This window comes from Dendronephthya gigantea, unplaced genomic scaffold, assembly GCF_004324835.1.
Source record: "Dendronephthya gigantea isolate DGI-Jeju-01 unplaced genomic scaffold, DenGig_1.0 000018F, whole genome shotgun sequence".
Lineage (NCBI taxonomy): Eukaryota > Metazoa > Cnidaria > Anthozoa > Malacalcyonacea > Nephtheidae > Dendronephthya > Dendronephthya gigantea.
In genome coordinates, this window is record NW_021163028.1 from 1,239,380 (window position 1) to 1,267,233 (window position 27,854).

At 36.5% G+C, this 27,854-nt stretch overlaps 2 protein-coding genes and 1 long non-coding RNA gene across 3 annotated transcripts; 2 read left to right on the forward strand and 1 right to left on the reverse strand.

Moving 5' to 3' along the window:
- Positions 1–146: 146 nt before the first annotated feature.
- On the reverse strand, positions 147–3,267 carry LOC114520799 (nuclease-like). The gene is made up of 4 exons (XM_028541131.1): positions 3,251–3,267; positions 2,384–2,523; positions 1,412–1,744; positions 147–856 (listed from the first exon to the last, which is right to left on the reverse strand). Exons 2-4 carry the CDS (start codon positions 2,517–2,519, stop codon positions 147–149), a joined length of 1,179 nt encoding a protein of 392 aa, XP_028396932.1. The 5' UTR covers positions 2,520–2,523; positions 3,251–3,267.
- Positions 3,268–8,154: 4,887 nt separating this feature from the next.
- On the forward strand, positions 8,155–8,812 carry LOC114520862. Its single transcript, XR_003686732.1, has 3 exons — positions 8,155–8,240; positions 8,428–8,486; positions 8,748–8,812. It is a non-coding gene; the product is annotated as an uncharacterized LOC114520862 (long non-coding RNA).
- A 6,493-nt stretch (positions 8,813–15,305) lies between these two features.
- Positions 15,306–26,239, forward strand: LOC114520856. The gene is made up of 13 exons (XM_028541202.1): positions 15,306–15,448; positions 18,103–18,250; positions 18,409–18,530; positions 18,646–18,854; positions 18,927–19,116; positions 19,607–19,707; positions 20,117–20,189; positions 20,438–20,665; positions 22,205–22,243; positions 22,967–23,101; positions 23,393–23,470; positions 23,727–23,784; positions 25,534–26,239. The coding sequence occupies exons 1-13, from the start codon at positions 15,395–15,397 to the stop codon at positions 25,929–25,931; spliced, it is 1,833 nt and encodes a 610-aa protein (XP_028397003.1). The 5' UTR covers positions 15,306–15,394; the 3' UTR covers positions 25,932–26,239.
- The last annotated feature ends 1,615 nt before the right edge of the window (positions 26,240–27,854 follow it).

Below are 27,854 nucleotides of genomic sequence, written 5' to 3' on the forward strand. Positions count from 1 at the left end.
TGTTACCGGGTATAGAGTTGCCATATGGCAAATTCCAAACGAAGACCGAACCTACTACAAAATCATTTTATCAGCAATGAATTGCATTTACAATTCATGACAATGCAATTCATGACGTACGGAGCTCTACAGCACAGCCTATACGTCTATAAGTTATAAACCCCTTGTTGTGTTTTTAAGTTACTAGTCATCGTCGATGATGACGGTGAAGGTTTCTTTACTTTAGCTGGTGTACCCCCAGTTGGCGCACCAGCTTTGGTTTTTTTTAAGTTAACCATTTTTGCCGGGTTGGAGCAATCCTTGTTTCCTGGGAACAAGTTAACAGCACCTGCGGTGACTCCTTTATTAGGAGGATCCTTTATTAGGATATTCTGGAGGGCGCCGACGCTTAGTTCAGCCATTCGCAATGAACCAAGGTTACCACCAATGACTGCGAAGTTACTTGTGACAGAAACTTTGCCTGTTGACGCGCCTGCTAAGCAACACCCTGCCGTCCACATCGATCCAGGAACTTGAATACCTACTTTGCTCTTTCCTTTTAAAGTTTTGTTCATCGGCGTGAGGGTGTTATTACCCTCGTAACGAATTTCGATCGTGGTGCCTGTGATTAGATACAGGACGGCATCAGAACGTTGCGTGCAAATATCTATAGCAAAATCCAAAATTTTGCCCTCATATTGCTTCCATTCGCCTTTATTAAACTTTCCAACTTGTGGAACTGCGTTTGTGTAGGAAAAAGTTGACGTGACATGTTCAGCGCTGAATGAATAAATGTTTGCTGGTAGAAGGTGACCTTTGTCATAGGTTGATTTGCCCGCGGTTTGGTACACGGCGTCGGTCCCTTGCTTTGTTATGCCTATACATTAACAAATTTATAGTAAATAACAGGGAGTTGTGCATAAAGTAATTATACATGCATGTATCTATTTTAGTTCAGGTATAGACATTGTATATTATTATAGAACGTGAACAATGTCAATGGACCACTTGCGTATTGGACCAACTTATATGATATAAAAGTATACAATTGCAAAATTCGCCAACTACGCTTGGCTATATAATTATATTCAAACTTGGCGATTTTACTAAATTTAGCATGCCTTTTCCGGATATTTTCCTAAATTTCACTAAATGCGGAGAACTATAAACTGGGTATAGATAGCTATATCATTATATCTATATCATTATTTTACATTCGATATATCTTGATTTTATATATAAAATAAATTAGGCCCTAATAAATAAGGAAGAAATAACAATTTATTATAACAATTTAGAATAATTTTTCGTTTTTAAAGTCTACGGAAACAGAGAATATTGTATTTTCTTTTAAAAGTGATTCATATAGCAATGTTGATGTTTTGAAATCCGATGGAGATTTGAAATTTTTCTTATATAAATGAGTCATTACCTGGCTGGGTGCGCCATGTCTGTTCTTCTCTACCAAATTTGTTGGCGATTAAATTGTCCATGTTGCGCTTATTAACGTAGTAAGCTGAGTAGACGGCGATTCCATAGTTTTCATCAAACATGGTTGCATAGTACGTGACTGGCGTCGGTGATGCGGTCGCCGTTGGAATTTGCTGACAAATATACCTCATAATACTGTAATTGGCTGGCAAAGGTGTCGGAAGAGGTCGCAGACCAATTGGTGGTGTGTTACCAACAAAGAACTGTTTGTAGCAAGGTTGATTTGGATCGGTAAAAACATTAGTAACAGCACTGCGCGCGGAGGCATGGATGTCTAAAAATCATTCAACAAAGGATATGATTGTAACACATGCAAGCCCTTATTACGACCTCGAAATGTGTGGTAGGCATTTACATTATTTCCAATCAGCGAGGCCAGACATTTTGTAACTAAATAACTGGAAAACTACACTGGATCTACAACCTGGTCGTGACTTGAGAAAATACGGTAGATCGCAAAACTACTAAGTTTTATGAAGTGAGATAGTAAACATACTTCCACGACCTGCATGTGTGTCATACTTGTGGTAAAGCCTGTTTTCCGCTAGGCGAGTTAATTCGCGCGACGCGAAGCGATATCCGAAATCCGGTGATGTGATTGGTTTGCGAAAGAATTCGCCGCGAAAAAGTCCTGCTTTTGCACGGGACTTCTTCCTGCTTTTTGTCAGTTTACGCGAATAAATTCGCCTTGTGGAAAAAGGGCTCAAATGTGTCGTTACTGTCGTGAAGAAAGAATGAAAATCTTTTCGGGTACTTGGCAACTTTGGAGAAAGCATTTAATGCATTTGCACGGCTGCATTGGGAGTAGACGATTGCAATAAGATAAATTTCTTCCCTGACCCTTTAATATACATATAAGAATCTTTTTGCTATCAAAACAAACGTATTTTATGAGTTCATTCCCTTGCGATACCTTGGTGATTTAATGGAGAACGTTTAACAATTCTGTTTGTTTCACCGCGTACTGTTTGCTGATGGTTGTCAAAATGGGCCAGAGAAATCCATGAAAAACTTATCGCCAAAACGATTGCTAACTTTTGACAGCCCATTTCACTACAAAAATAACATATAACATATACCATAGTTAAAGAGATGAAAAAAGAAAGGTCATTTGTAGAATTCCTGAAGATAAAACTCGTTTGTAGATTCATGGTATAATATTCCAAGGTAATCGTAAAGCCATGCAGGCAAATAACTGTATTTGGCGACGAACTTTCGTAGATATACGGCGTCAATGACAAACGTAAATGACATATAAACTGAGTTCAAAACTATCATTTTCTTCTATTTTATATAGAACGAGGTCCCGTTTGCATGATACCGGTTTGCCGACATGCAGAACAGGTAAAATTCTGTAGGTATATACGTAATAAAAAGCAGTGACGATTTTTTATGTCCGGCACCTGAATAACTCCGGCGTGCCGCGCACGTGCCAGTCTTCAATATAAAGCTTCTGAACATAAACAATACAGTTCATACTCATTTAGATGCCTTGCAAACCTAAAATAAATGTTGTTCGATCGCGACATTCAGAAGCACATCGCGTACTTTAAAAAGTATAGAAGTTCAATTGTACAAAAATGTAAATAAACCGCATGATACGTTCACTTTGTCTTACACTTTGGAATTCGTGCTTATTTTAAATCTTCTATCTTGTGCAAACTGTGACGTGTCAAGGCGCCCATACACGACCACATCTTATTAAACGGCGAAATAGCAGCGATATATATTAATGAAATAGGAACGGAATCTATATGACTTGTATTAAATATATTCTTACCCCAATTAATCGAACAGCATCAAAAGACCGTTAACGGTTTATTTGTTCCTCTTGGAGGAATTTTCGTTTCATGTGAGCGAAATCAAATCGCGCATCGCGCGCAATCGCGCATAGATTTCGAGCGTGCACCACAACTCTTGAGAGACAAAACTGCGACGTAGATGAAATACATCATATGGCTAGTATATTTCGCGCCAAAACATGCTGGCGACGACGAAAAATACTAAAAAAATAATAATAATAATAAAAAAATAATAATAATAAAAAAGATGATAATAATAATAATAAAAAAGATGATAAAAAAAATAATAAAAAAATAATAAAAAAAAAACTAAAAACAAAACAAAACCTAGGCGAATTTTCTGAACTGATTAAGTATATATTTTGGAACGTAAAGAATATTATTCATATTCTAATTTTTAATAAGACCCCCGCTAAATTTTGGAGATTATACACTATTAAATCTCTCCATCGCTTTCACAAATCCAGCACAAATTCCATGCTAGAGCTTTGTACAGAAGACAAACGAAAAAGAAACAAACTGATCTACTAAAAGACAAGAACGATATACGCATTACCTGTGCAATGTTTAAAATCTCCAGTTGACCGATATTTAGAAACGGTTGCAAAGCAATATCTAACCGTCGTAACGAGATAATGTTAACAAACAGTTTCATCGTTCACAGATTATGATGACGCCACCGATTAAAAAATTGCCTTTTAATGTTAATCACTGATGCGTTTTATTTAACACCTGATGCTCTTTGACTGGGCCGTGCACATGCACTAAACACATGAAAGAATTTAATTGTAAGTATGCGACATGCAACTTTCTGGGGTGAGAAATATTAGTACTGTAAATCGACATTGCTGTAAACCTACTACGTTTATCTTGTCGTAATTGTTGGTTATTACCACGTACGTAATACATCGTTATTTTTCACAGCTCTGAAACCGCGGAAACTGCGGCGAAGGATATATCACCGCTTCCTGGAAGATGATATTTTACCACAACCGGGGTCCTAAGATCCATTATTGACGCTTAAACTAGCGATTATTTCAGTTCTGTAGCTATTAACCGTTTCATCAGATATACGAAAAATGTCATGTGAATATAGAGTATAAATGACCTCGGGTCAGATCGCCTTTGTGTAGCGGTGTCGGTAAAACCATATAATTTCCAAATTTGGCGGGTGATTTATACAACATGAGAAACGTTTGTATCATCAGGACAGATGATGAAATCTTGAATCGTTCAGCAACGTGGGAGATATTACAATAACTGAATTTTTTTTACCGTGCATAGCTAGGCTAGGTGCATACCCTCGCAATTTAGAAAATGATAAAGTTGAGATTCGGGTGTCATAAACTACGTAAAGCATGTATGCGGCGTGGTCTTTCATATTTAGTATAGTAATTATATGAAAGTAGCTTTTGTTTCTCCTAATATATCTTAATTGAGATTTTGAAATTTCTTTGAAGAGACAGCTGATTAAATTTATTACTATATCCTCTCACCACAGCTCTCGGGAAGCTTACCCTATATGATGTCTATGTCATGGACAAGTTACGTTTTTACGGTCACCGGAACTATATAGCTAAATATTTTTTACAATGTTGCATGATATTAGAATATAGTTGTTGTTGTATTTACTTGTATGTAACTTGGATAAGTTAGTTGAAATAGAGAAAATACCTGATTGTAAAGTTTAATCTGCTTTTCCATATTGTCCGGCGAAAAGGTATATTCCTACGATATTTGTTTAGTAGATAACACTATTTATTATATTGATTTTGAAATCAATGATGTTTCTTGCAATCTGATTGGTTAAAAATAGTGTGATTAATTCCCAAATCGCACTATTTTTGAGCACTAATCACCTAATTTATAAGCCAATAAGATTGAAGCTCTGCATCACAATAACCAATCAGATTTAGTATTTTGTAACTACCCAATCAAATTACAGGGGGTTTGCCTCAAAATTTCATTATCTTGAATTTTTAAAGTGCCCCGCAAAATTTCTTGACGAAAATAGATGAAAATTACTCACATTTTACACATTTACGGTTCTTTCAGCCAATAAATCGTTTTCAATTTTTTGTATGATTTCAAAATGAATATAATAAAGTGGAAATTGCACTTCGTGTCGTGCAATTTTGGTGTGAAATCAAACTTGTGATTACAAATTTTGTAATCACGCGTTTGATTTCACACCAAATTGCACCCCACTCAGTTCAATTACCATTATATATAAAATACCTAAAGAAACAGCATAGATAACAATCAATGATCTCCGGTCATGATTTCCTGATATTTCATATTTTATGTTTCAAATCCTTTTTTAGCTTTATCGAAGGTGAAAATTTGAGATGAAGGCGTATATTAATCCTCTTGGATTGCCCAGCTTCTAGGCGCTCGACATCTTTTGTCAGCCATTTGAATGATAAATTTACAATACTGGGTATTAGCAAGGTATTTGTTTATGTGCTACAGGAATTATATAGAAAATATTATTTAACCACTACGACGGTCCGCCACAGTCCCATATATACATGCACTCTATTATTGGTTTGTATAGTTTTGGCTATGCATTTCGTTTCTCTCGTTTTGTTTCCTTTTTTTGTCTCCATCCTATAAATGGACGGTCGAACAGGGTATAACAAGCACAAGCCAAAATTTCAATGGATTTTTTCTTCCGGGCTTGAAAGAAGTGATTAACAATGCGTGCATGGGCATGCATTTCTATGGAATATGAATGAGTTGGTGAAATGCGAAACTACTTCTCGTTTAACGAACGATAACTTGTTATACGTCACGACTGACCATAAAAAGCCGTTGCTGGTGTATATTCTTAATCCCACTGTTTTTCCCTAACGATTTTCTAGAACAAGAACTCATGGATTTCCTGTACGGATATCTGATTCTTTTCCATATATTGTCCTGTAAGGCGGTAAGTATTTCTAACGACATTTATACATGCAACTTACAGTGGGAATTTTTCATATCATATTCAATTATTTAAGGTACTTAAGTACTGTTATACGTGAGCGAATAATGCTCGTGCAAACTGCTTCAAATGCCCATATGTTGCAGTGACAACGAAAAGCATTATTCTCTGACGACAGCTATATAGTACGTGAGTCACGAAAACGATGTTATTTGAATGTTTTAAAAATGTTTCCCTTCATCCTCAGAGTATTCGATGATAATAAACTTTAGTTTAACGTTACACAAAATAAGACTAGTCGAATACTCGAAGTCTCTAAAGCCCATGTTTACACTACACTCGATTTATTGGCAAGATCCGGCTAAAATGGGACCAAGACAAGGCCTTATAGGCTATAGCTATAATCTTTTGTTATTGTGTATTCTTTCTTTTATACTATTACTGTGGTATAAAAAATTAGTATAGACTTATGAGCGATCCTTCATTTATGAATATATGTATAATTTACGTTGACTCCGTGTTTTCCAAACATTTATACTCCGTGTTTTCCATGTTTTTGGCAGACTACGTTTTCTCCATAATTTTTGACTCCGTAATTTTGACTCCGGGACTCGGCTCCGAAACTCCGGCTCCGGATTTCCGACTCCGTGTTATCCCTGTTCTGATGTGGCAACGTTGAATTGAAGCTAGATATTTATTTCACCCGCTCCTCGTGTTGCAAAATAAAGTCATCCTATTAGCTGAACACTCCCGGCCTGACAGCTCAACATTGCTTCTGATTGGACGAGCATAGTAATTTGAATAATATGATTAATTCTTTCCTTTCATTTCTGATGTTCAGGCTCAGGAGAAAAGAATTAATCATATCATTTAAATGACTATGAACGTCCAATCAGAAGCGTTGTTGAGCTGTCAGGTCGGGAGTGTTCATCCAATAGGATGACTTTATTTTGCAGACATGAGGAGCGGGTGAAATGAATAATATGTGCTTTTGATTCCAGTTTGAGACATCACTTCAGCGCTGGTCTTCGAAGAATAAAAATGAGTCTCCTCCATGCCAAGAAAATTTCAACAGAAATTGCTATTAGATTGCTATCGTCTTCAGCAGAAGAGAAGTTTAATAGAAGTTTACTATCTCTGACAGACTGTCGTAGGTGTAATACCAGGTAATATGCCTTTCGCTTTGCGTATTTTATCAGCTTGTTTCATCGTGAACTTTTGGGCTGAGGTTCCACGTGTCTTTAGTTCACGTCTTGTAATGCCTCTCTCGTGTTGTGTTCAGCTTCAAATACAAACTTGTATAGCACTAACGTAGCTTTTATTCTTTTCATGCAGAATTTTGGCGTATTAATAAAGCGAAGTTAAACGATGAAATTTGTGAACAAGAGATTGACGACCGATGAATTGTGGCTGAACTGGCTTAAGATAACTCGCCTTTGAAGAGAAAGCAAGTCTAGGCTTTTTCTGGGGAATATTGATCATTTGAGAAAGGTATTATACGTCAAATCTTACCGTTGAGCCGCTAACCTTCCCTCTAACAACACGCAAATTACGTTTGAATTGAGTTCTAAAGGCCTAAGCTGTGAACTAATGGTGCTTTTTTTTTTCCAGGTGGAGTTTAAGAGCTTAAAACCAAACTGAATGAAGTGAAGTGGGCAAAAAGTCCGTTACCGTAGCTGAAATTGCCCAAAACGACTCGCATTTGACTCAGGATAACTCGCCTTTGAAGAGAGAAAGCACGTCTACGCATTTTCTTGGGACTTGTTGATGATGTGAGAAAGGTAATATACGCTAAATCGTATGTGAGCCGCTAACCTTTGCTCCAATCGCAAGCAATTAGCTTTGAATTGAGTTATAAAAACCAAACCAGTAAACTAACATTGCCTTTTGTTCTTCCAGGTGGAGTTTAAAAGCTAAAACCAAACCGAATATAGAAATGAGCTGGGAAAGAAAACCCATAGCTGTAATCCCAGAGATGACTCGCATTTAAAGAGACGGCAAATCCAAAGCTGCTCTTCAACACTTGTTGCTGAAATGAACAGGTAATTTTGGGTCTATTTTATTCAAAATAGGATGGGAAAACTTGAAACGCTTGATCAGGCATCATGCATGGTTCTCTCAACTGAATAATCACACCGCAAGTTTTCTCCCGATATTTAAGCTCCCTTCATCGAAGGTAAATCCTTGAAATCGCTGTCTATAACAAGCATTCTTTTGGTTTTATTGCAGGTAGTGATTTAGCGGGTCAAGCCATTTGAAACAACGACAAAACCTGTTCATAATAAAACGTGAGTATTAAGCAATTAAACATTTTTAGATAAACCGAACAATGGGAAGTTTATATGCATGATTCAGGTCAAGAACGACAACGGCCGCATGATAATTTAATATGAATATATTCATATTATGCCATTATAATGGCATGGAAATGCTTGAAATCCCAGTGAGGTTTTATAGATGTTGTTTTGGGTCTGTTTACAATCCCGATTTTACGCGTGTTTCTTCTCAATAAAAAATGTAGTTTGCTTATTTCTTTAATCTTATTTCAGGTTGATGGGCTCTGTTGAGCTATTACCGACAAGCCAAATCGACGGCAAATCTACGTCTAATGTATGCAATCTCGACGGCAAATCTACGCCTAATGTAAGCCAACTCTACGGCAAATCTACGCCTAATGTAGGCAACCTCGACGGCACTCTACGCCTAATGTAGGCAACCTCGATGGCACTCTACGCCTAATGTAGGCAACTCGACGGCACTCTACGCCTAATGTAGGCAACCTCGACGGCACTCTACGCCTAATGTAGGCAACCTCGATGGCACTCTACGCCTAATGTAGGCAACCTCGATGGCACTCTACGCCTAATGTAGGCAACCTCGACGGCACTCTACGCCTAATGTAGGCAACCTCGACGGCACTCTACGCCTAATGTAGGCAACTCGACGGCACTCTACGCCTAATGTAGGCAACCTCGACGGCACTCTACGCCTAATGTAGGCAACCTCGATGGCACTCTACGCCTATTGTAGGCAAACACTATACGCCTAATGTAGGCAACCTCGACGGCACTCTACGCCTAATGTAGGCAACCTCGACGGCACTCTACGCCTAATGTAGGCAACCTCGACGGCTCTCTACGCCTAATGTAGGCAACCTCGACGGCACTCTACGCCTAGTGTAGGCAACCTCGACGGCACTCTACGCCTAATGTAGGCAACCTCGACGGCACTCTACGCCTAATGTAGGCAACTTCGACGGCACTCTACGCCTAATGTAGGCAACCTCGACGGCAAATCTACGCCTAATGTAGGCCAACTCGACGCCTAATATACGCCAAAACTACGCCAAATCGACGCCAAAAAGCAACGTTCAGCGATGCCCGGGCATCGTCACAGGTTAGAGTAGCCTGGTGGTCAAAAAATGTGCATGCAGGGTTAGTCTGTGCATGATTAACTTAACGAAGTTAACTAATTTAGTTAACGAACTTAAGTTAAATAAAGTTTTAAGTTCAGTTAACTAAGTTCTGGCCACCAGGAACATAGCTAATGCATGATGCATGTGAGCAAACGTTTCTTAAATTCGGTTAAATATTTTAATCGGTTTTGCGCCTAGGACTGCTCGCTTGTGCTTAGGGCTGCGCTAAGATTTAGGTTGATAATTTGTCTGTTAAAACTGAAAACATATCACAACTGTTATATATACCCATGTATATTTCACCTAAGAAATGGCTAAAAAGCCATGCACACTAACACAAACCATAGCCACAAATGGCAAACATAATCCCGTAGGTTCTTTCCTCTTTCTCTATCTTGTCCTGATTGGAATCATCTTCGCGGCTCTTAAAATCCGGTCAAATGCGGCTTTCGGAATTAACATAAAATGATAACTATAGGTCACTATTCGGTCTGGTTGTAAAATTGTTTGTATGTAAATACTTTTTGATTTCTCACCAAACATTGTAAATATACGATTTTATATCTTGCCTTACTATATTTTGTAATTGAACATATAATATTATGTATGTATTTATGCAAAAACATGATTTATATCAAAATATGAACAGATACAAAACATCATGCACTATACCTCATGATCTTGTAGCTGCACATAAAATAGACACGCACACGAGTAAATACATTGATGCAAACCATGGCCTATATATTATGGCTTCTAGTTTATATCTCTCTTATCTCTTGCATTCACTTAAGGCTACAGTTAATATTCACGCCAGGCATGTCTTATACTGTCTTGCTATTCTGAAATACATGAATTTATGCAATTAAAGTTAACACACACATGCTCTCAAATGAGTTTGAATTTACTTGAAGAAAATAAGGAATGGGTGGGGGGTGCATGCTGTTATCTTGAAACGATATATATGCCTTATTTCTACTATAGTTAGAAACCAATTACGAGACAAACATTGGCAGTGGCATTGTAACTTTATTATTTTTCCAAGGTCTCTGTGAGATTTCCAACCATTTAGCTTCGTCGAGCAGTGCTTATGAAAAGTAAGGCGCCGCTTTTTGTCTGTACTGTTTGACTTTGCTATGTGGTTCGAAGTATTAGCAGGTGTCTTGGGATATCTAATAACGTTGCAGTGTTATTTTCATTGCTGTTTCTATAAGAGCAGCTTGCTTTGGCTATATGCCTAAGCTCTAAAAGTTTTTAAACCAGATTTTCAAAGAAAAAAATGTACTCCTGTGGCTGTTTCTATAAGAGCAGCTTGCTTTGGCTATATGCCTTGGCTTTGAAAGTATTAGTCCAGTTTCTCTAAAAAAAATTGTACTCTAGGTGCTGTTTCTATAAGGGCATCTTGCTTTGGGAATATCCCTTGCATGGTTCAACAAATGTTGACTGAATTCTTTCAAAAAAAAATATTTACAATTGATGCTGCACTTGGTTTCGACATGCCAAGTACAGCATTTTGTTGCTTTGGCTATATGCCTCAGCCTCAAAAATATAAAGTCAATTTCCTGTGGTATTTTTTTCCAAACCTTGTTTCTACAAGGGCAGCATGCTCTGGCTATATGCCTCAGCTCTGAAATGTGCAATGAAGTTTTCAAGGACAATTGTGTATTCCTTCATGCGGTTTCTATAAGGACTCATGAAATATCTTCAAGTTAACTTAACAAGTTAACTCGATCCTTGAAATATGTGTGCACAGTTTGACAGCTTAAAACGAAACTATTAGGAACACTGCCTATGATTTGTCAGCAGAATTTTAGTTTTTGGACGAACGTAACTTGAATCTAAGCGTTCTGAACTCAGGCATTTTTATGTATTACTACATTAAGTTCGTCGATCTCATAACTTTATTCAGCTCTCTACCAGAGTTAGTGGGTTAAGTCTATAATAGAACAAAAAAATACACGATAACTTAGAAACACTTACTCACATTAATGCATGTTTTACTGATCAGTCTTAAACAGTACTTAAACACAATAGCACACTGTAAAAAGACATGAACAATTTATACTAAAGTATGCCAAATTAACATTTAACCTAGCTGCACTGTTCTATTAATTTAAATGTCAAGATCTTAAACGCACCTACTTATTAACCGGTTTTAGATGTAATAGTTTAATATTTCGTATATTAATGATGTACTATGTAAAGAAAACACACACGCTTTGTAATACATGTTTAGTGAAGTATTAATAAAAATAGGACCAAAATTGTCCGTCTCCTCTCTCTTGATTTCAATATCTTTAACACACACACACACACACACACACCACACACACACACACACACACACACACACACACACACACACACACACACACACTTTGTTGTAATACATGACTTTGTTTTAATAAAATCTCAAACTTGTGTACTTTGTGTTTAATTCCGGCTTTCGGTGAGGGTTTTTCTCCAGGCACTCTGGTTTCCCTCGTAAAAAAACAGTGTCCGTGTGTTCGGAACCGTGTTTACGGTTGGTTTTCCATACGAAAATTGAACTTTTCACGAGTAAAATTGCATGAAAGCTAAACATTTCTGTTGATAATTTATATCCGCATAATTAGTATGTCTCGTTATACTCGATAAAAAGTTTAAGATAGAATATTTTTGCAACCCAGTAGACTTTAATGTCTGACGTAAACGCCCTCAGAATAGAAAACATAATGGTCTAATGGAAGCTGACTTGTACACACGGTTACTGGGTTCAATTCCCGGAACACTGTTCAGTCTGTTCTTTGTCGCGATGAACTTCGTGTTCTTCAATTAAAGCATGCAAAGCTTCGTCTTTAGACTATAATTTCACTTGAAGAATTGTTGATGAGCACTTTACTGATTTTGAAAGACGTGATACAGCCAAATTGAAATGCAATACTTCCTCATCCTGGTGCTTATAAAAGAACGACCACATTCGCCAGATACGTGACTTTAAACGTGGAATAAGTGTTCTTCAAGATTTCAAGATGTTCTCTTAATCACCACGTCATCCATATCATTTGGCTAATTCCCAAGATTAAACGGACGAGATAGTTGAATATCAATGAGAACGAAGAGACAATCCGATTGGCTATAAAGTGATACTGAAGATTCCTTAGCGACAAAATGATGCGAGCTTGTTAAATCCTTACCTTATACCTCCTGCACCTACTGTGAAGGAGCTTCTTTCTAGAACCAGCGCAAGATGCACTGAGATTACATTTTAACTTTATTAAATAAATATTCTTTTTAGCCCGTTCTGCCAGATCAAATTTTGTCTTTATTTATGTTGACAACTATGACCGCAGGAAAACTGGACGGTAATTGTGAATATTTAAACTGATGATATTTGTACTGGTTATGGCATCTTATTTAATTTTCTTATGTTCACGATCTCTGTTGCTGACATGTTAGTCTTCCTGGACGAAATCTGTCATGCAGCCCAAGTTAATTCTGAAGAAGATATTATGTGAATGTAATGACAAATGTCATTGTTTCAGCAGTGATGTGCCGTACGGGAATCGTGTGTTTAATATTTTTGTGCATAAGAAGGTTTAAGGGTACTCCGGTTCCTTCTTGACTCAAGATTTTCAAATAATCACTCTGCAGTTGAATGCATTGTTTAATAAAAATAAACAAATAAGCCAAATTTTAAAAAAGCTTGAGGCGAATATTTGTTATCCTTTCAAAGGCTTTGCTTTGTAGTTTTTTTTAATAACATTTTAATGCTGGTGCATGTTTTCTTTGATTTGGGTGCCCTAAGGGAATGTTCTTGTTGGGTGGATTTAAAAATGTTGTCGTTAAAAGGTAAAAGAAAATCGTAATTTATCAAGGCGAGCATATTACTGTTGAAAAAGAATGGTTTGATAAAGGTGTAAGTGTTCATGTACTGACATTACAAATACATGGAAATACATGCCAGATTTTTTCAGTATCAATGGACATTTTGGTTTCATTTTGTTAGTTTTTCTAACTAGTTATAAAGAATATAAAAAGGCAACTGAATTTTTTCTTTCGTCTCTTTCGGGGTTTAATCTTTAAGATCAAATCATATCAACATGCATTTAACATCTCGCTGTTTAATTAATATATACCTTCTGGAAACCTCGTTAGTCGTTACCACGCGTTTGCTTTCTCCCCGTAGTAACACTGCTTTCTGAATAAACGATCAGAATTCCAATAATAAGACAATTTCTTCTAAGCCGGGAAAGGTTTTAATCAGAAATGAAACCATTTAAAATTTTAAAGGCTTTTGCATAATTATGAGGTTGAGCATGTTGGTAAAAATTTTTTGAACAAAATAACCTATAATAATGCAATGGTTATCATATAACCATTCGACCGAGAATACTTCGCGCAAAGATTAAATATATGCCTGCTATTTATGGTTTTAAATGTACTTTCACATAAACGCAGTTTACAGAAATACATAGCTAAATTCCACACAAAATATCGGTCGCTTATGGCTAGCTAAATATTATAGCGTCATATTTGACGACGTCATCTTTTGTCTTTAGGCTGAACGTTCTCGTTTAGTTGCATTCGGGGGGAGGTAGATTTATATTAACGGACGCGGACCACAGCTGGCGCAAAGGGTGAGAAACGTAATGTGTGCTTCTTGCCTCGGCGAAAGGCATCCTGTTCCAGTCGTCCTGAAAGAATCGTAACGTTTTAAAGTATTAAAAAAATTCCTGTACTGCGCGCCCCCATGTCTATGGGGGACATAAACTACGGAAATTACATTTTTGATAAATGGTTTCTGGTCGTCCGACATCTAAGGAAAATACAGTTTCTACAATGATATTCCTGGGGCTATCTTTAAAAGGGGGAACATGGAATGGGAGAATGGGGGAATAACGCGGAATAACGGATTTTTGTAGATTCTGCATCATGATCAGGTCGAATAACTGCTTTGTGGGAGATGTAGTATTCTCTTCCTACACTTGGCGGCTCAGCTTTTTCGATTATCCCCTCTGATTTTTGTTCCTCGATTATCTCCCCGTATTTGCTTGTTAAACCCAGACGCTCAAGTCTGTTCGTTAAACTTGTTAATCGTCGCAAACTGTTAGCTTCATTGTTGGGCAATGGAGGGTGGTTGCCACGCTACGGGAGGCCTGTCTCGTACCAACCACTTTGGTCCCGGGTGATTTCATATTTCATATTTCATATTTTATGTTTCAAATCCTTTTTTAGCTTTATCGAAGGTGAAAATTTGAGATGAAGACGTACATTAATCCTCATGGATTGCCCAGCTTCTAGGCGGTCGACATATTTTTTTCAAATGGTTGAATAACAAATTTACAATACTGGGTATTAGCTAGCAAGGTATCTGTTTATGTGCTATAAGAATGAAATAAAAAAGATTATTTAACCACTACGAGGGTCCGCCACAGTCCCATACTATATTACACTCTACAATTGGTTTGTATAGTTTTGGCTATGCATTTCGTTTCTCTCATCTTGTTTTCCTTTTTTTTGTCTCCATCCTATAAATGGACTGTCGAACAGGGTATAACAAGCACAAGCCAAAATTTCAATGGAATTGACGCCTTTTTCTTCCGGGCTTGAAAGAAGTGATTGACAATGCGTGGGCATGCACTTCTATGGAATATGAGTCGGTGAAACGCGAAACTACTTCTCCTACTTTAATTAACGAACGATAATTTGCTATACGCAACGACAGACCATAAAAAGCTGTTGCTGGTGTATATTCTTAATCCCACTGTGTTACCTTAAGATTTTCTAGAACAAGAACTCATGGATTTCCTGTACGGATATCTGATTCTTTTCCATATATTGTCCTGTAAGGCGGTAAGTATTTCTATTATTCAATTATTTAGGGTACTTAAGTACTGCTATACGTGAGCGAATAATGCTCGCGCAAACTGCTTCAAATGCCCATATGTTGCAGTGACAACGAAAAGCATTATTCTCTGACGACAGCTATATAGTACGTGAGTCACGAAAACGATGTTATTTGAATGTTTTAAAAATGTTTCCCTTCATCCTCAGGGTATTCGATGATGATAAACTTTACTTTAACGTTACACAAAATAAGACTCGTCGAATACTTGAAGTCTCTAAAGCCCATGTTTACACTACACTCGATTTATTGGTAAGGTACGGCTAAAATGGGACCAAGACAAAGCCGGACTCGGATGAAATGGGTACGGTACCCATAAATCGAGTGTAGCGCAAACGGGGCTTAAGCCTCAGTAATCGTCTTTACACATGCACTGACACTGGGCCATTCCGGTTCTCGATCATAAAATATCACCAGTTTTCTGGCAATTCAGTGGTGAACTGTCAGAAAATCAAAAATATCAAAAGAAAAACTGACGAGTATTTAATCAAGCGAATGACTTTCATTAATCGTATAGGCGCATTGTTCAGCAGATATTTGATATGCAGCGAGGTTCGATTTGATTTTTCTCATTTGCCATTCGTGAAATCATTTTCAAACATTACTCCCAAATCCCAATAAAGCTATATGTGAACATTTGTTCAAAAAAAGAAAAGAACTTAGCTTTAAATGAAGATATAATACTGAATTTCATGTGAAGCAGTACGCGCATAAAAAGTTGGAATGTGTACAAAAGGTCACGATTTAGGAAACATAAGTAAAATCGTCTTGTTATATTATGATGGATAACATATGCATCAACTGGACTGAACCGGCTCATTAATTTTATAAATTGTCACAAATAATTATTCAAATGCGCGATTACGATTCGCCAATTGAATTCTAGGAGGCTTTGAGTTCCAAACTATCCTTTGGGATTCGTAACCAATTGCTAGAGTATTATTATTCGCCAATCCCATGCATATAGGTATAGACTTGAGTTCCAAAGTAGCCTTTCAGTGAGATTCGTAACTAATGGCGCGAGGCAATAATATTCAGGTGCTTTTCCTTTGAATTTATAATTACGCTCCAATAATATACTTTGTCTAACATTGGATTCGCCACAGTTCAAACACGACTCGAGTAACTTTCAATACTTCAACTGAATTACAAATTAACTTTAAATTACTTGAAGTTGCACTGCATATGATTTCTCCATGAACGTGAAAAGAGTAATACCGAGTGACAACGACATTAATGTAAAGGTCTGTTCTCGTGATCCGATCTTGTTGCATCCAATTCATTTCTGACGTATGAAATGAAGTCAGAATTTGATAAAGTAGTACAGCGTTGGTTTAAGACATTGCAAGTCAACAGACTATAAAACATCCATCAGAAGTGAATTGGATCCCACAAAATTGGATCGTGTGAACAGACCCTAATATTGCTCATGTAGCATACTAGCATTTCATCCATTTTGAATCAGTGATAACTAGGGATCCAAGGATAGTGCAAAGTTTCCATGCCCTGTAATACCTAAGCAACCAGACGTTTTTCCAAAATAAACATTTTGACTTACGCCAGTAAAAATATAATGAACTAGGTTAATCAAAAGGAAATTACTCAAAGTACTCAAGTTACGTTAGTCGCGGATACTGTCACTATTAAATTATAATTTTAGTTGCCCATGTAAATCGGGCGCAATTTTCTCAGTTTAATCTCTTTTCTTCGTCAAACAACTGTGACTACATTCACTACACTTATGTGATGGCAACAATTTATCCGTCATTTCATAAGAATAGTCAAAATAGTTGTGTTGTAAATAATGTAAATAAACCGCTGTGCATGTCTATGATTTGGATACTTCGACACGTAAATCGATGCAAAACAATATACTTATAATCAATACTGTATACCGCCAAAATGATTTGACTAATGCACAAAATGTCCGTTTTGTATAGTATCAAATATGTAATGTATGCAGAATACCAGGTATCGACTTGCTATCGGCATAATATATATTCCTGTAAGAGATCTATCAATATATAAACAACACAGCGTCGTTTCTTCCTAACCTCTTAGCTCTATTTATGGAATAAACCTTCCAAATTATATTTGTGTTGAATTGAATGCTTGTAATTCATAACATAACATGATAAATTGCGTAGATTCTCAAAGAATTGCTCGATTTTTACGCCCGGAATGTTTCGAAGCAATGCTCGTCGCTCCTTGTTTCTTTACATCGTGAATAATGTTCAAGGCTCGACGGCACATGCGCAGTTGTGCAACGTATAAGAAAAAAATCGGGTGTTCTGGGGGGAGGAAATTCTGCGCAAATCCTTTAAAACACAACTCAGTAAAGGTCAAATCCCTCAATATTTTGGTGAACTTAGCAAAAGGGATAGGGCATTGATAAATAAAGCAAGTTCAGCTGATCATGTACAAAAAGTTAGTACACGTATATATCAAAAACCCCCCGTAAAGTTTACATTATGACTAACTGACTGAATGACTTTCGTTTGAATTTTCGCCACTCATCACATGACTGCAAAGTTTGAAACTATGCACTAAAAACTGAATCAATAATTATTTATTATCATGCCGGGTTCGGGGTTTCTTACAGGGTTTAATTGTTTTAAACGACTACGATCCAGGACAATGTAATCAAACAAATCACGGTGCACAAGTGCTCGTTCAAGATCGAAAAAACAATGAAAAAGTCTTGATTTGCGTCAAGAATGCGGGCGTGTACGAATGGAAATCACCTGAAGGTTTGCACTTAATTTATTTGGACACAGTTTGTACACTAGGAGACAAACATAATAATTTATGGGCAGCCCTATAAACCGAGTCTCCAACATAGCTTTTTTATCGACCCATTGACACAGTATACAGAAATGTACATAATTATACTGTTTTTCAATTTCAGGGGATGACCCAAATGGAGAAATTTTTAGCCCAGGCTTTGACTGTTCAAAAATATTAGACAACAATCCCAAGGCAAAGGATGGAATGTACTGGATACATCTTGGAGGTCACTATGCTATAAAGGTAGGCAATATTTTGTGATAGATATATAGTCTCGTAAAATAACCACGACTTCGTTCCATTTTTCTATTTTATTCAAATATTGCACTTACTTAAAAATGGTATCAATTGTTTTTAGGTGTATTGTGATATGACCACCGGTGGCGGCGGATATTTCTTAGTTGGAAGGATAAATAACTCTGTAACCTGGACAGTGCCATCAAATAACATTCCTGTTGAACCATACGGCCATTCACACTGGGCCAGCAATCTGGGAAACGCCCAAATCCTTGATTTTAGAGTTCAGATGGGTACAGCTGAAGACTTGAAAAAAGCAAAAGCAGACTGGTTCGTTCAAATTTTCACACCAAATTTATCCCAGCGAGTCGTGAAAAAATTAAACTTATTTTAAAATTTCAGGTCGTTTAGACTGCAAACAAAACGTCCTTTGAAAGAGCTGATGATAGAAGACAAAGGGTGTTCTCAAGATCAACCAGGAATAGGAGACATAGCATATGTGAAGGATCTACTGACTGATACGATTGTTTCCGAAGGATATCGATGTTCTGTCTTTGGAAAATATCAACATCCAGTGACAGGCTTTGGATGGGTAGGTGTGAAATACAGTTCAGAATTTCTTGTTATTAGTGTACTCTTGATGTTAGTCATCACTGGAAGGAAAATTCAAGATTTACAATGAAGTAGATTGTAATTCATTCATAGACATTGATAATAATTTTTAATGTTGATACAACTTGACGATTAAATTTTAAGACTCGGTAATAGAACTGCAGAGCAAGAACGTTTATAGAGAGTGTTCATTATTTATTTATATCACGTGTTGGTGCCAATCTATCATGGAACCAAGTTAATTCTTCATGCTTCATGTTTCTTTTAATAATATCAATATCATATTTTAAAATAAACACACGCGTGCTTTCTTAAAAAACTTTGTTTAGGTCGAAACGAACAGAAAATTTCCTTGTATACTTTAAATAGGCAGTTGCCTAAATTACGTAAATTAGGGTGACAACCATGCATAAACGGAAAAGGTGGGAAAAAATATAAAACGAAAGAAGTAACCCCCTTCTATTTTTTAGCGTAAGATGAATTCTTGCTTAAATAAACCATGTCGAGATGGATTCGCATATTGGGATCACCCAGCAGGGAAAGTTCAAGTAGATTTCCATGGTTCATTCAGGTAAAAACGAATAAAATATTGCAGGCCCTCATGAGCCAATTTTCACCATAAGGGTACGGGTCGGGAAGTAGGTTAAGCCGAGCTGAATTGGTGTTAAGTTATACAATTTCTATACTCGAAAGTCAGACGTTTTCCTAATTTAGTGGAATGTTATCCTAAACTCCTTGGCTTGAACTAGATTTCGTTTCATAGGTTATAACTACACTATAATATATTATTTGGGCAAATTGGGGAACATATTGAATTGAATTTTTTAATTTTTTGCATGCATTGAACGTGATATTTTTTTATAGTCAACATAATATGGTCCGTTTTGTTCAACATGCATAATATGGTTAATCGAAGACATTTTTTAACAGTATTTTTGAATAATATATATTTCAATATTTCACACTTTTTGATAATATAGTTTTACTGCGTCAGGAAATTATTCAGGTGTTAACCATGATGCTACTGCAATTGTCGGTTGCTCATCCAACAAGGTATGAATGGCAGCAGAAATGCTGCAACTAAAAAAACATAGCTACATGAAACTGGATAAAGCAACATGTCTTGCCTGATCTTTATCGAGATCTAGATTTCTCGGACCAAGCTCTTTTTGTAGTGATCGAACCCGTATAATTATGGCGAGGTTTGTACTGAAAGACCAAGGTCCAATATTCTTATGTACAATACACATGTTATTTTCTGGTAGAGTTAGTTCAATTTTGAATTTCCCTTTTATTTTAAGATTTGTTGCGCATGTTTCGGCCCCGTTGGCGGCAGGGATCATTACTGTAGTCCTGACTGCACATCGAAAAATGGTGGTACTTTAAAAAAGCATAGTTACACGTGGTTCTGGGTTAGAACATCTCTTCCAAAACGTGTTTGGAGCAAATGTATGGAATACAGAGCGGCAGACGAAAATGGCAACATGATCTCGTACAGATTGATTGGTGGAAATACAACTCCTGAAAAGGTGAATGTTTTTTTGTTACACCGGGTGTCCCAAAAAATTACTGATTTTTGATTCAAAATAACTTCTTATCGAGTAAAGTTATCAAAACAACTTTCATTAATTTGGGGAAAGGCTAACTTAGATTTTGATTTTTTCGGGATGTCTCTAAAATATGCAAAATATGCTTTATAAAAGTGTTAATTCATTAAGTTTGCTCAACTTAAGCACGAACTATTAATGGTAGACACTTATCAAGCTCTCTCATTTGCGGCTATGCTGCGATTTTTGCATAACTTAGACCATAGACAATCTAAAAGACGTACAGCCTGGAAATGGTATTGTTTTTTCGCGCGTAATCCGCGATGCGGACTGCAGCAGAGCCTGTCGGCGCAAAAAAACCCTTATCGAAAACCCTTATCGAAAACCCTTTTCGGTAAGGCATCTTAAAAAGAAATGAAAAGGTTTCGGTTGTTTTTAGCGTTGAGTTTTGTATCAACCCTACAGAACTTTCAAATAGTTTATGGCCCAATAGTTTTTCAATCTTGTTCAAAAGTACAATAACACTCATAATAATCGACAATGCCGACAAGAAAGGCAATACCAATGGCGGCTCAGTTTTTGCATTCAAACATTACGCAAGCACTCAAAGAAGGTTTTTGGCTTACTTTGACCCAATATAGGTTTACAAATCGGTTAAGTGCATCCACGGGTTTATTTTTTTTAAATATGTAAATTAAAAAGCCTGAAGTGTATTAAAGCTGTAGTTACAGGGTTCGAAGTGAGTCTTTGACAACAACAATGGCGACATTGTTCCTGACTTCCTGTCAAAAACAATATGCAGAGATTCAAAGGAGTTTTTTGGCTTAGTTTGACTAAATAATATATGCTTAAAAATCGGTTAAGTGCATCTACAGGGTTATTTTTGTTCAAAAGATGTAAATTACAAAGCCTGAACTTAAGTAGCGGTTCGAAGTAGCGGAAACAGAAATAGCCATCTTCCAGTTGATGTAGCCGATAAGGGATTGCTTTGCTGATTGTTTCAGGATTCGAAATATATGTGTTCACTTGCCGATATTTTTTCGTGTGTCATTTTGATGTAAAGGTTCCGATAAAGGTTAAGATTTGATTACTATCTACTGGGGAAAAAATATCAAATCATACATATACCTTGAGGTATAATATTCTTTTTTACAGTGATGTAAACCATGACTGTAAATCAAAATTAGAAATTAAAAATACCGAATGGCAAAAATATAAGAGGTTGTCTGGGCAACAGATAATTACTACGTGTTTAACCACACCACGGTTATAAGCGCGAGCATCGTCGCTTTTATCACAGCGTTTCCAGTCCCTGTCTATTGTGTATATGTGTCCCTCCATCTAATAAAAGTTATTTCAGTGGAATGGCTTCACTGGTTAAAAAGTTATTATGAATCAAACTAAAAAATTTTCCTTTGGGTGCAAAAAGAAATGCATGAAGTAAAATGGAGGGAGACAATTAAAGAAACCAATTTAGCATTTAATAGTTTCCCTATAATAGTCGTCATTCATATTTTGCAGGGTCGTTGTCCTAAGAACAAAGCTTTGCTAAATGAAGGTGTAAGTATTTTCTTTCATCTTTTCACTTTTTCTTATTTTTTTATATACATATGCATTGCAAAATCCATTCTATATATATATACTTAACATCTTATATCATATAGTATGCATATTTGATTGGAATTATCTACACCGCATGCATGCACTATACAGGGTGAGTAAAAGAAACTGACATCTTTGAAATTCAAATTAGCCGCATAGCGGCTGTAATGAGACAGATATTGCCTAAAATATCTCATGGGTATACGAAGCATATCAAATACGTGAGCTCATTGTGAGTTAAAATGCATTCTAAGCTCTGTAAATAAAAAAGAAAAGTTTTATCAAATCGTTTTTCTATCACAAGGGCCACGTTGAGTTAGTTCAATTGGTTTAAACATTTTCGCATTAATTAACAACGCCTGTTGATTGTATACATGCATGGGAATTGTCAAATTCCAGCCATAAGTTCGCGGCTAATTTGAATTTCAAATGTGTCAGTTTTTTTTTACTCACCTTGTATATACTGCATGGTGAAAAAAGCCGTGCATGAATAAAACAGAATTTTAATTGCAATATCCGTAAGTTGTAAAAGTAGCTAGTGCATGAAGGTAAGGTGCATGTTATTGACGCATTCTATAGATTTAATGCTATCGACGAAAGCGTGACTGTGGTCACAATCAAAATCACTGGGACGAATTTGTTGATGTATATTCTATACTTACAATGAAAGCCTCATTTAAGGTTGTCGTTGTTCCCGACGCGGCGATAGATAAGAAAGCGCCTGGTGTTCCTGGGCTGCTCAAATATCGTGTGGATAAAAAGGAATTTTCCATTCGATCAAATGGAAGTTGGGAAGTTATTGCGAGGGAGAAAAAGGTAAAATATGAACAATACAATAGGAATCGGGATTTATTTAGAAAATACAATTAAGGCAGTGAGAAAATTAATTAGTTTGGGGATTTGGGATGCACTACAAATGTAACGACGGGGTCTCTATTACTAGTGGCGTCTAAGCAATCATCACAGATGCAAAAGCTATAATTTTCACAAAAAATTCGAATTAAGTTTATGTTATTTTACTGTGTAATAATTAACTACTACAGCGTCACCTAATACACTGAGTCTCTCCTTTTATCCTCTTTACATCCTCAATTCACACCAATTTAGATCCTAGAAGAAACTTCAGAGATAATTCAGAAGTTAAAAACTGACAATGAGCAAAGACTTTATGAACAAAACCGAATGGTAGGTAATCAGTCATCTATAAGTGGTATAAAAATGTTGAATAATGCACTGGGGCCGGTTGTACGAAAGCCGGATAGCGCTATCCATCGGATAGTCATGGTTTTTCAATCGCTCTATACTTTCTCGTTGTTTGGTGTAGCCTAGTTTCATTCAACCTTAGTATTTGGAACTTCGAATCCTCTTTCATAACTTTTACTCCAAATTTATAATTTCATTTCATTAAAACAGTTATTGATTAAATTGTTTTGTTTTACAGATAAAGTTAAGAATTAAGGAGTCTGAAGACAGGATATACAGTTACATAAATTTACGACGTGAGTAATAGTACTATCCATGGCCAAAAATGCAGGCCGGTAGGCAGTGAGATGTGTGGGCTCATGCGGTTTAGTTTTCATTATTTAGATCAGTGTTCCTCAATTCGAGAGAAACAATATGGCAATTATTTTTATTTTTATCAACCAACTACATAATCTAATCAAGGGCCCCACTTTTTTGCTAAGAAGGATAATTTAAAGTACCAGTTTAATAAGCTGGTACTCCGAATATAGAATTTTAGTATTTTTCCACAAGTGAATAATTATAACAAATCCTGCCTTCTGATTGGTCAAATTTGACGTATTATGCTGTTATATTCACCTTCAGGTGAATATAACAAATTTCAAAATGGTGCCTAGCCGTTTTGTGCACGTTTCGTACAGAGATAAGCGAACAAAAGGAGTTCAGTTCTTGTGTCAATTCACTTGTGCAAAAATACTAAAACGATTATTCGCCTTAGGTTTTGTGATTATCGGGGAATATTCACCTCGACTTCGTCACCGTAAATATTCCCCGATAATCAATCACCTCGCCTTCGGCGAATAATTGTTAAATATGCGGTAATATAATATATAATTGGGTTAAATTTAAAATCCTGAAAACTCCGTATTAAAGTATCATTTTAGGTGTTCTATTACTAAATAGCTTGAAAACTGGAAGAGATATAAAATACAATTGCGCCGGGCAACGTGCAATCTACCGAATCAATTATGATTTTTGTCTGAAATGTGTTAATTCGCTCATTTTTGACGTTTAGTTATACTCCCAAATTGCAGCAAATGGAATTTCGGGGTTCTATTTTTAAAAATTTCCCACGGGAGTATGCCCCCGGACTCCTTTAGAAGTTTCACGCCTCCAGCGTTCGCTCGTTTATTCTTCACCCTTCGAAATCACCCCCTGCACCTAAAAAAAGACTCAGCAGGCCCTGTTAATATAGATGAAGTCTGATTATAAAAAACACAATTATTAATTGTTTTGTTAATAGGATGGACAGCTTGGCTGGGTCAACCTAAGCAAAGGTTAACTAACATTAGTTTAACGTTAGGCATAATTTAACAAACATAATTTACGTACGATTCCCTATGCGATTTTGCTTTTGGTGTAAGTACTATATATAAGTTTTCCGTTGTTTTTTACATTACTAAACTGCACTACGAGTGGCTGAAACGGCTTAATTCTTGTGTCCTGCAGTATCCTATAATATGGCAGTCGTGCACAGCGTGGTAGATAAAGCAAAATACACACCCGCGCGCGTGGATATTAAAATTAACGAATAAAACATGCAATTAAAAATAATTGAGAAACATAAATTTATTCTAACATCGAACAAATTTAAAAGTTAAACAGTGCTGAACAAAATATGAACGTTACATAAATATAAACCCTAACGCCAACCCTACTGTAGAACTTTTAACTTTGGTGTTACCGATTTCTGAGTGGGAATAAGGTTTGCACATTGTCTTAACTAACACCTGCTCAAACACTTGCTGCGCTGTTGAACTATATATATAGGCATAGGTTATATTATTGGTTGAGTATATCGAAATATCGAAATATCGAAAATTATCAAGGCCAAGGTTTGTGTTATCCCCCGAAGCTTAAGGTTGAAATTTAGGGCTCTTTTTCCTGATGAAATTTGTTTCTAAAGAGCCTCTGCATGCATGGATGCATGTATTTATAGATCTAGAGAAAATAAGTCGACCTGAACTGGTCTTACTGCATATTTATATCGACCGTCTTCTTTTCAGTCACAAGTCAGCGTGCATGCAATAGTTATACATCGCTTGCAGACAACGATCGAAACGTAAATTATGTTGGCCGTTCAACGATGTGTGATAAAGGTATATCAACGGGATGGTACAGATTTGTTGGTAATGCGGGAACACAAATCTCGACGTCATGTATCCCGAGACATGATACAAGCGTTCTGAAATGTTCCACTCACGGTGTTTCGTGGTTGAATGGAACGCATCCTTCTGTCGGTCAAGGAGAAGTCACGCGCACTGTGTGCTTCAGTTATTCCGGCAGATGTTGCTTCCATCGCCGAAATATTCAAGTTATAAACTGTGGGTTATTTTATATCTACAAACTGGTATCTACAGATAGTTGTAATCATCGTTATTGCGGAACCGTTAAACGGGTCTGACAGTCTAAAATGTTTTCCTTTAACTTATAGGATAACATTAAACCTTATCATTCCTATATTACTAAGCAATTTACTCTATGTAAAAAAGAGTTGTATGAATGTGCAGTCACCATTTAAGAAATAGAAAACATTTTGCGTGTTTCTATACAGTTTTAGTATACACCCGACTATTGTCTATTACAATTCCTACATTCTGATTGGCTACCCATGCAACCATTGTCTATTCGTGCAGGTGCACGCTTGGGAAAATTTCGCTCGCGCGACCGTATAAAATAGAATTATTTTTCGGTGTAATTGCGGTGTATCGATTATTTTCTCGAAATTAATATATCTAGGTACAGGGTGTATACTAAAACAATTAGACAACTCGCCTTCGTTGTGTATGAGCGAATAGACAACTCAGGCTTCGCCTTCGTTGACTATTCGCTCATATAGACAACTCGGACTCGTTGTCTAATTGTTAAATAGAAACACGCGTGGGAGTTTGGGAGAACGAGAAATCATAGTTATTCCAGTTCTCCTAAACTCCCACAAGTGTTTCTATAACTATATAGAAACACAGGAAAATGTTTTTTTATTTCTTTTATAATGTAACTCAAAATGCATTTGCGAAATGCATTTAAGGTCAACCATGAAAATTTCATCAACTTTATTATACATTTTGAATTATCGTGCACGAAAGTAAGGGTAATGAAAAATTTTAGTTTGTTAAGAAAAGCGACGAAAAACGTTTTGTCAATGAAATAATAGAATAATATTGTTTGTTCAGGTTTTCGTTTATTTCTCGCGTTGTTTTTATATATATTTTTTGAAAAAAATAATTTAGGATCGATTAGCGAGACATTTAAGTTTCATCCCTAAATTTTTAAAACATATTTAAATGCTGCTGCACGCTTTGGATGTGATTTCAGTAGCTATGCAAGTTGGTGGTCAGTGGCATCAGAGGTTTCCTGTTGCTCGGTGTTACATGCATTATTACATATCGAAAACCAAGATCGAGTTGATGAACTTCTGGAAAGCCAAATTTGAAAGGTCCGCTATTAAAACTGCAAGGTTCTTTTGGCTGTATTTCTCAAGTATTTCGTAAGATCTTTAATAAAAGCAACGACAGGTAACATTTACCAGGATAGAGAGTGTGATAAGTGACAAATTTCCAATGCTTACAGTCGTGCCGTTGAGCAATCTGATTGGTCAATGAAACAGAAAGTTAGGGACTTTTTAAGGAACTTTTCAAATTGTTAAGGAATTGTTCATATGTGTTCCTTCAAGCTAGGAAATGAACTGGTCAATATTTTTCAGAACGCTTCTATTGGCACGACTGTAATTGCAAGTTAATTTTTGTGGTATCAGTATCTTCTGCCATCTTTAACGTTAAAACTCCACGTTGCAAAACAATGAGAGGTAACACAAGTTCATATTTAATTAAGTCCTAACCGCTTCTTCATAGGAGTTCATCTTTTCTCTGCCTTTATGTCACTGTTTCAAATCCCTTATATACATAACTTGTCATTCTTAGTTATAATTTCTAACTATTCAGGATTATTAGTTTGCATTATATATTCATATCAGTAGACATTGTGACTAATTTTTGCTACATACAGCTTTACTGCGTCGGGAAATAATTCAGGTGTAAACCATGCTGCCACTGCAATGGTTGGTTGTTCATCTAACAAGGTATATGCGGTGATAGGAAGGTTACACGGTTTGCACGCGTGCGAGTGTAGAATTAGCAAATGTTAAGTAGCATTGAGTTGATCGGAATTAGTGTCCTTCTAAGATGGACCAGCAGAAAACTGCATATTACGGCCCAGCGGAACGAAAATCATAATTCTGCCTTTTTATATTGGATTGTATATATATTTGCTGTAATTATGGGAGTTTTCGTGCATTTCGTGCAACCCAAATAAATTGACTATTTGGTAG

Excerpts from the sequence above, each read along its gene's own strand:
- LOC114520799 (XM_028541131.1), bottom strand. The coding sequence starts at position 2,519 with ATGGGCTGTCAAAAGTTAGCAATCGTTTTGGCGATAAGTTTTTCATGG. Across the intron at positions 1,745-2,383 it reads TTCTCCATTAAATCACCAAG|ACATCCATGCCTCCGCGCGC; the intron begins GTATCGCAAGGG and ends AATGATTTTTAG. Across the intron at positions 857-1,411 it reads GACATGGCGCACCCAGCCAG|GCATAACAAAGCAAGGGACC; the intron begins GTAATGACTCAT and ends GTTAATGTATAG.
- LOC114520856 (XM_028541202.1), top strand. The coding sequence starts at position 15,395 with ATGGATTTCCTGTACGGATATCTGATTCTTTTCCATATATTGTCCTGT. Across the intron at positions 18,531-18,645 it reads GAGGTCACTATGCTATAAAG|GTGTATTGTGATATGACCAC; the intron begins GTAGGCAATATT and ends AATTGTTTTTAG. Across the intron at positions 19,708-20,116 it reads GATTTCCATGGTTCATTCAG|TTTTACTGCGTCAGGAAATT; the intron begins GTAAAAACGAAT and ends TTGATAATATAG.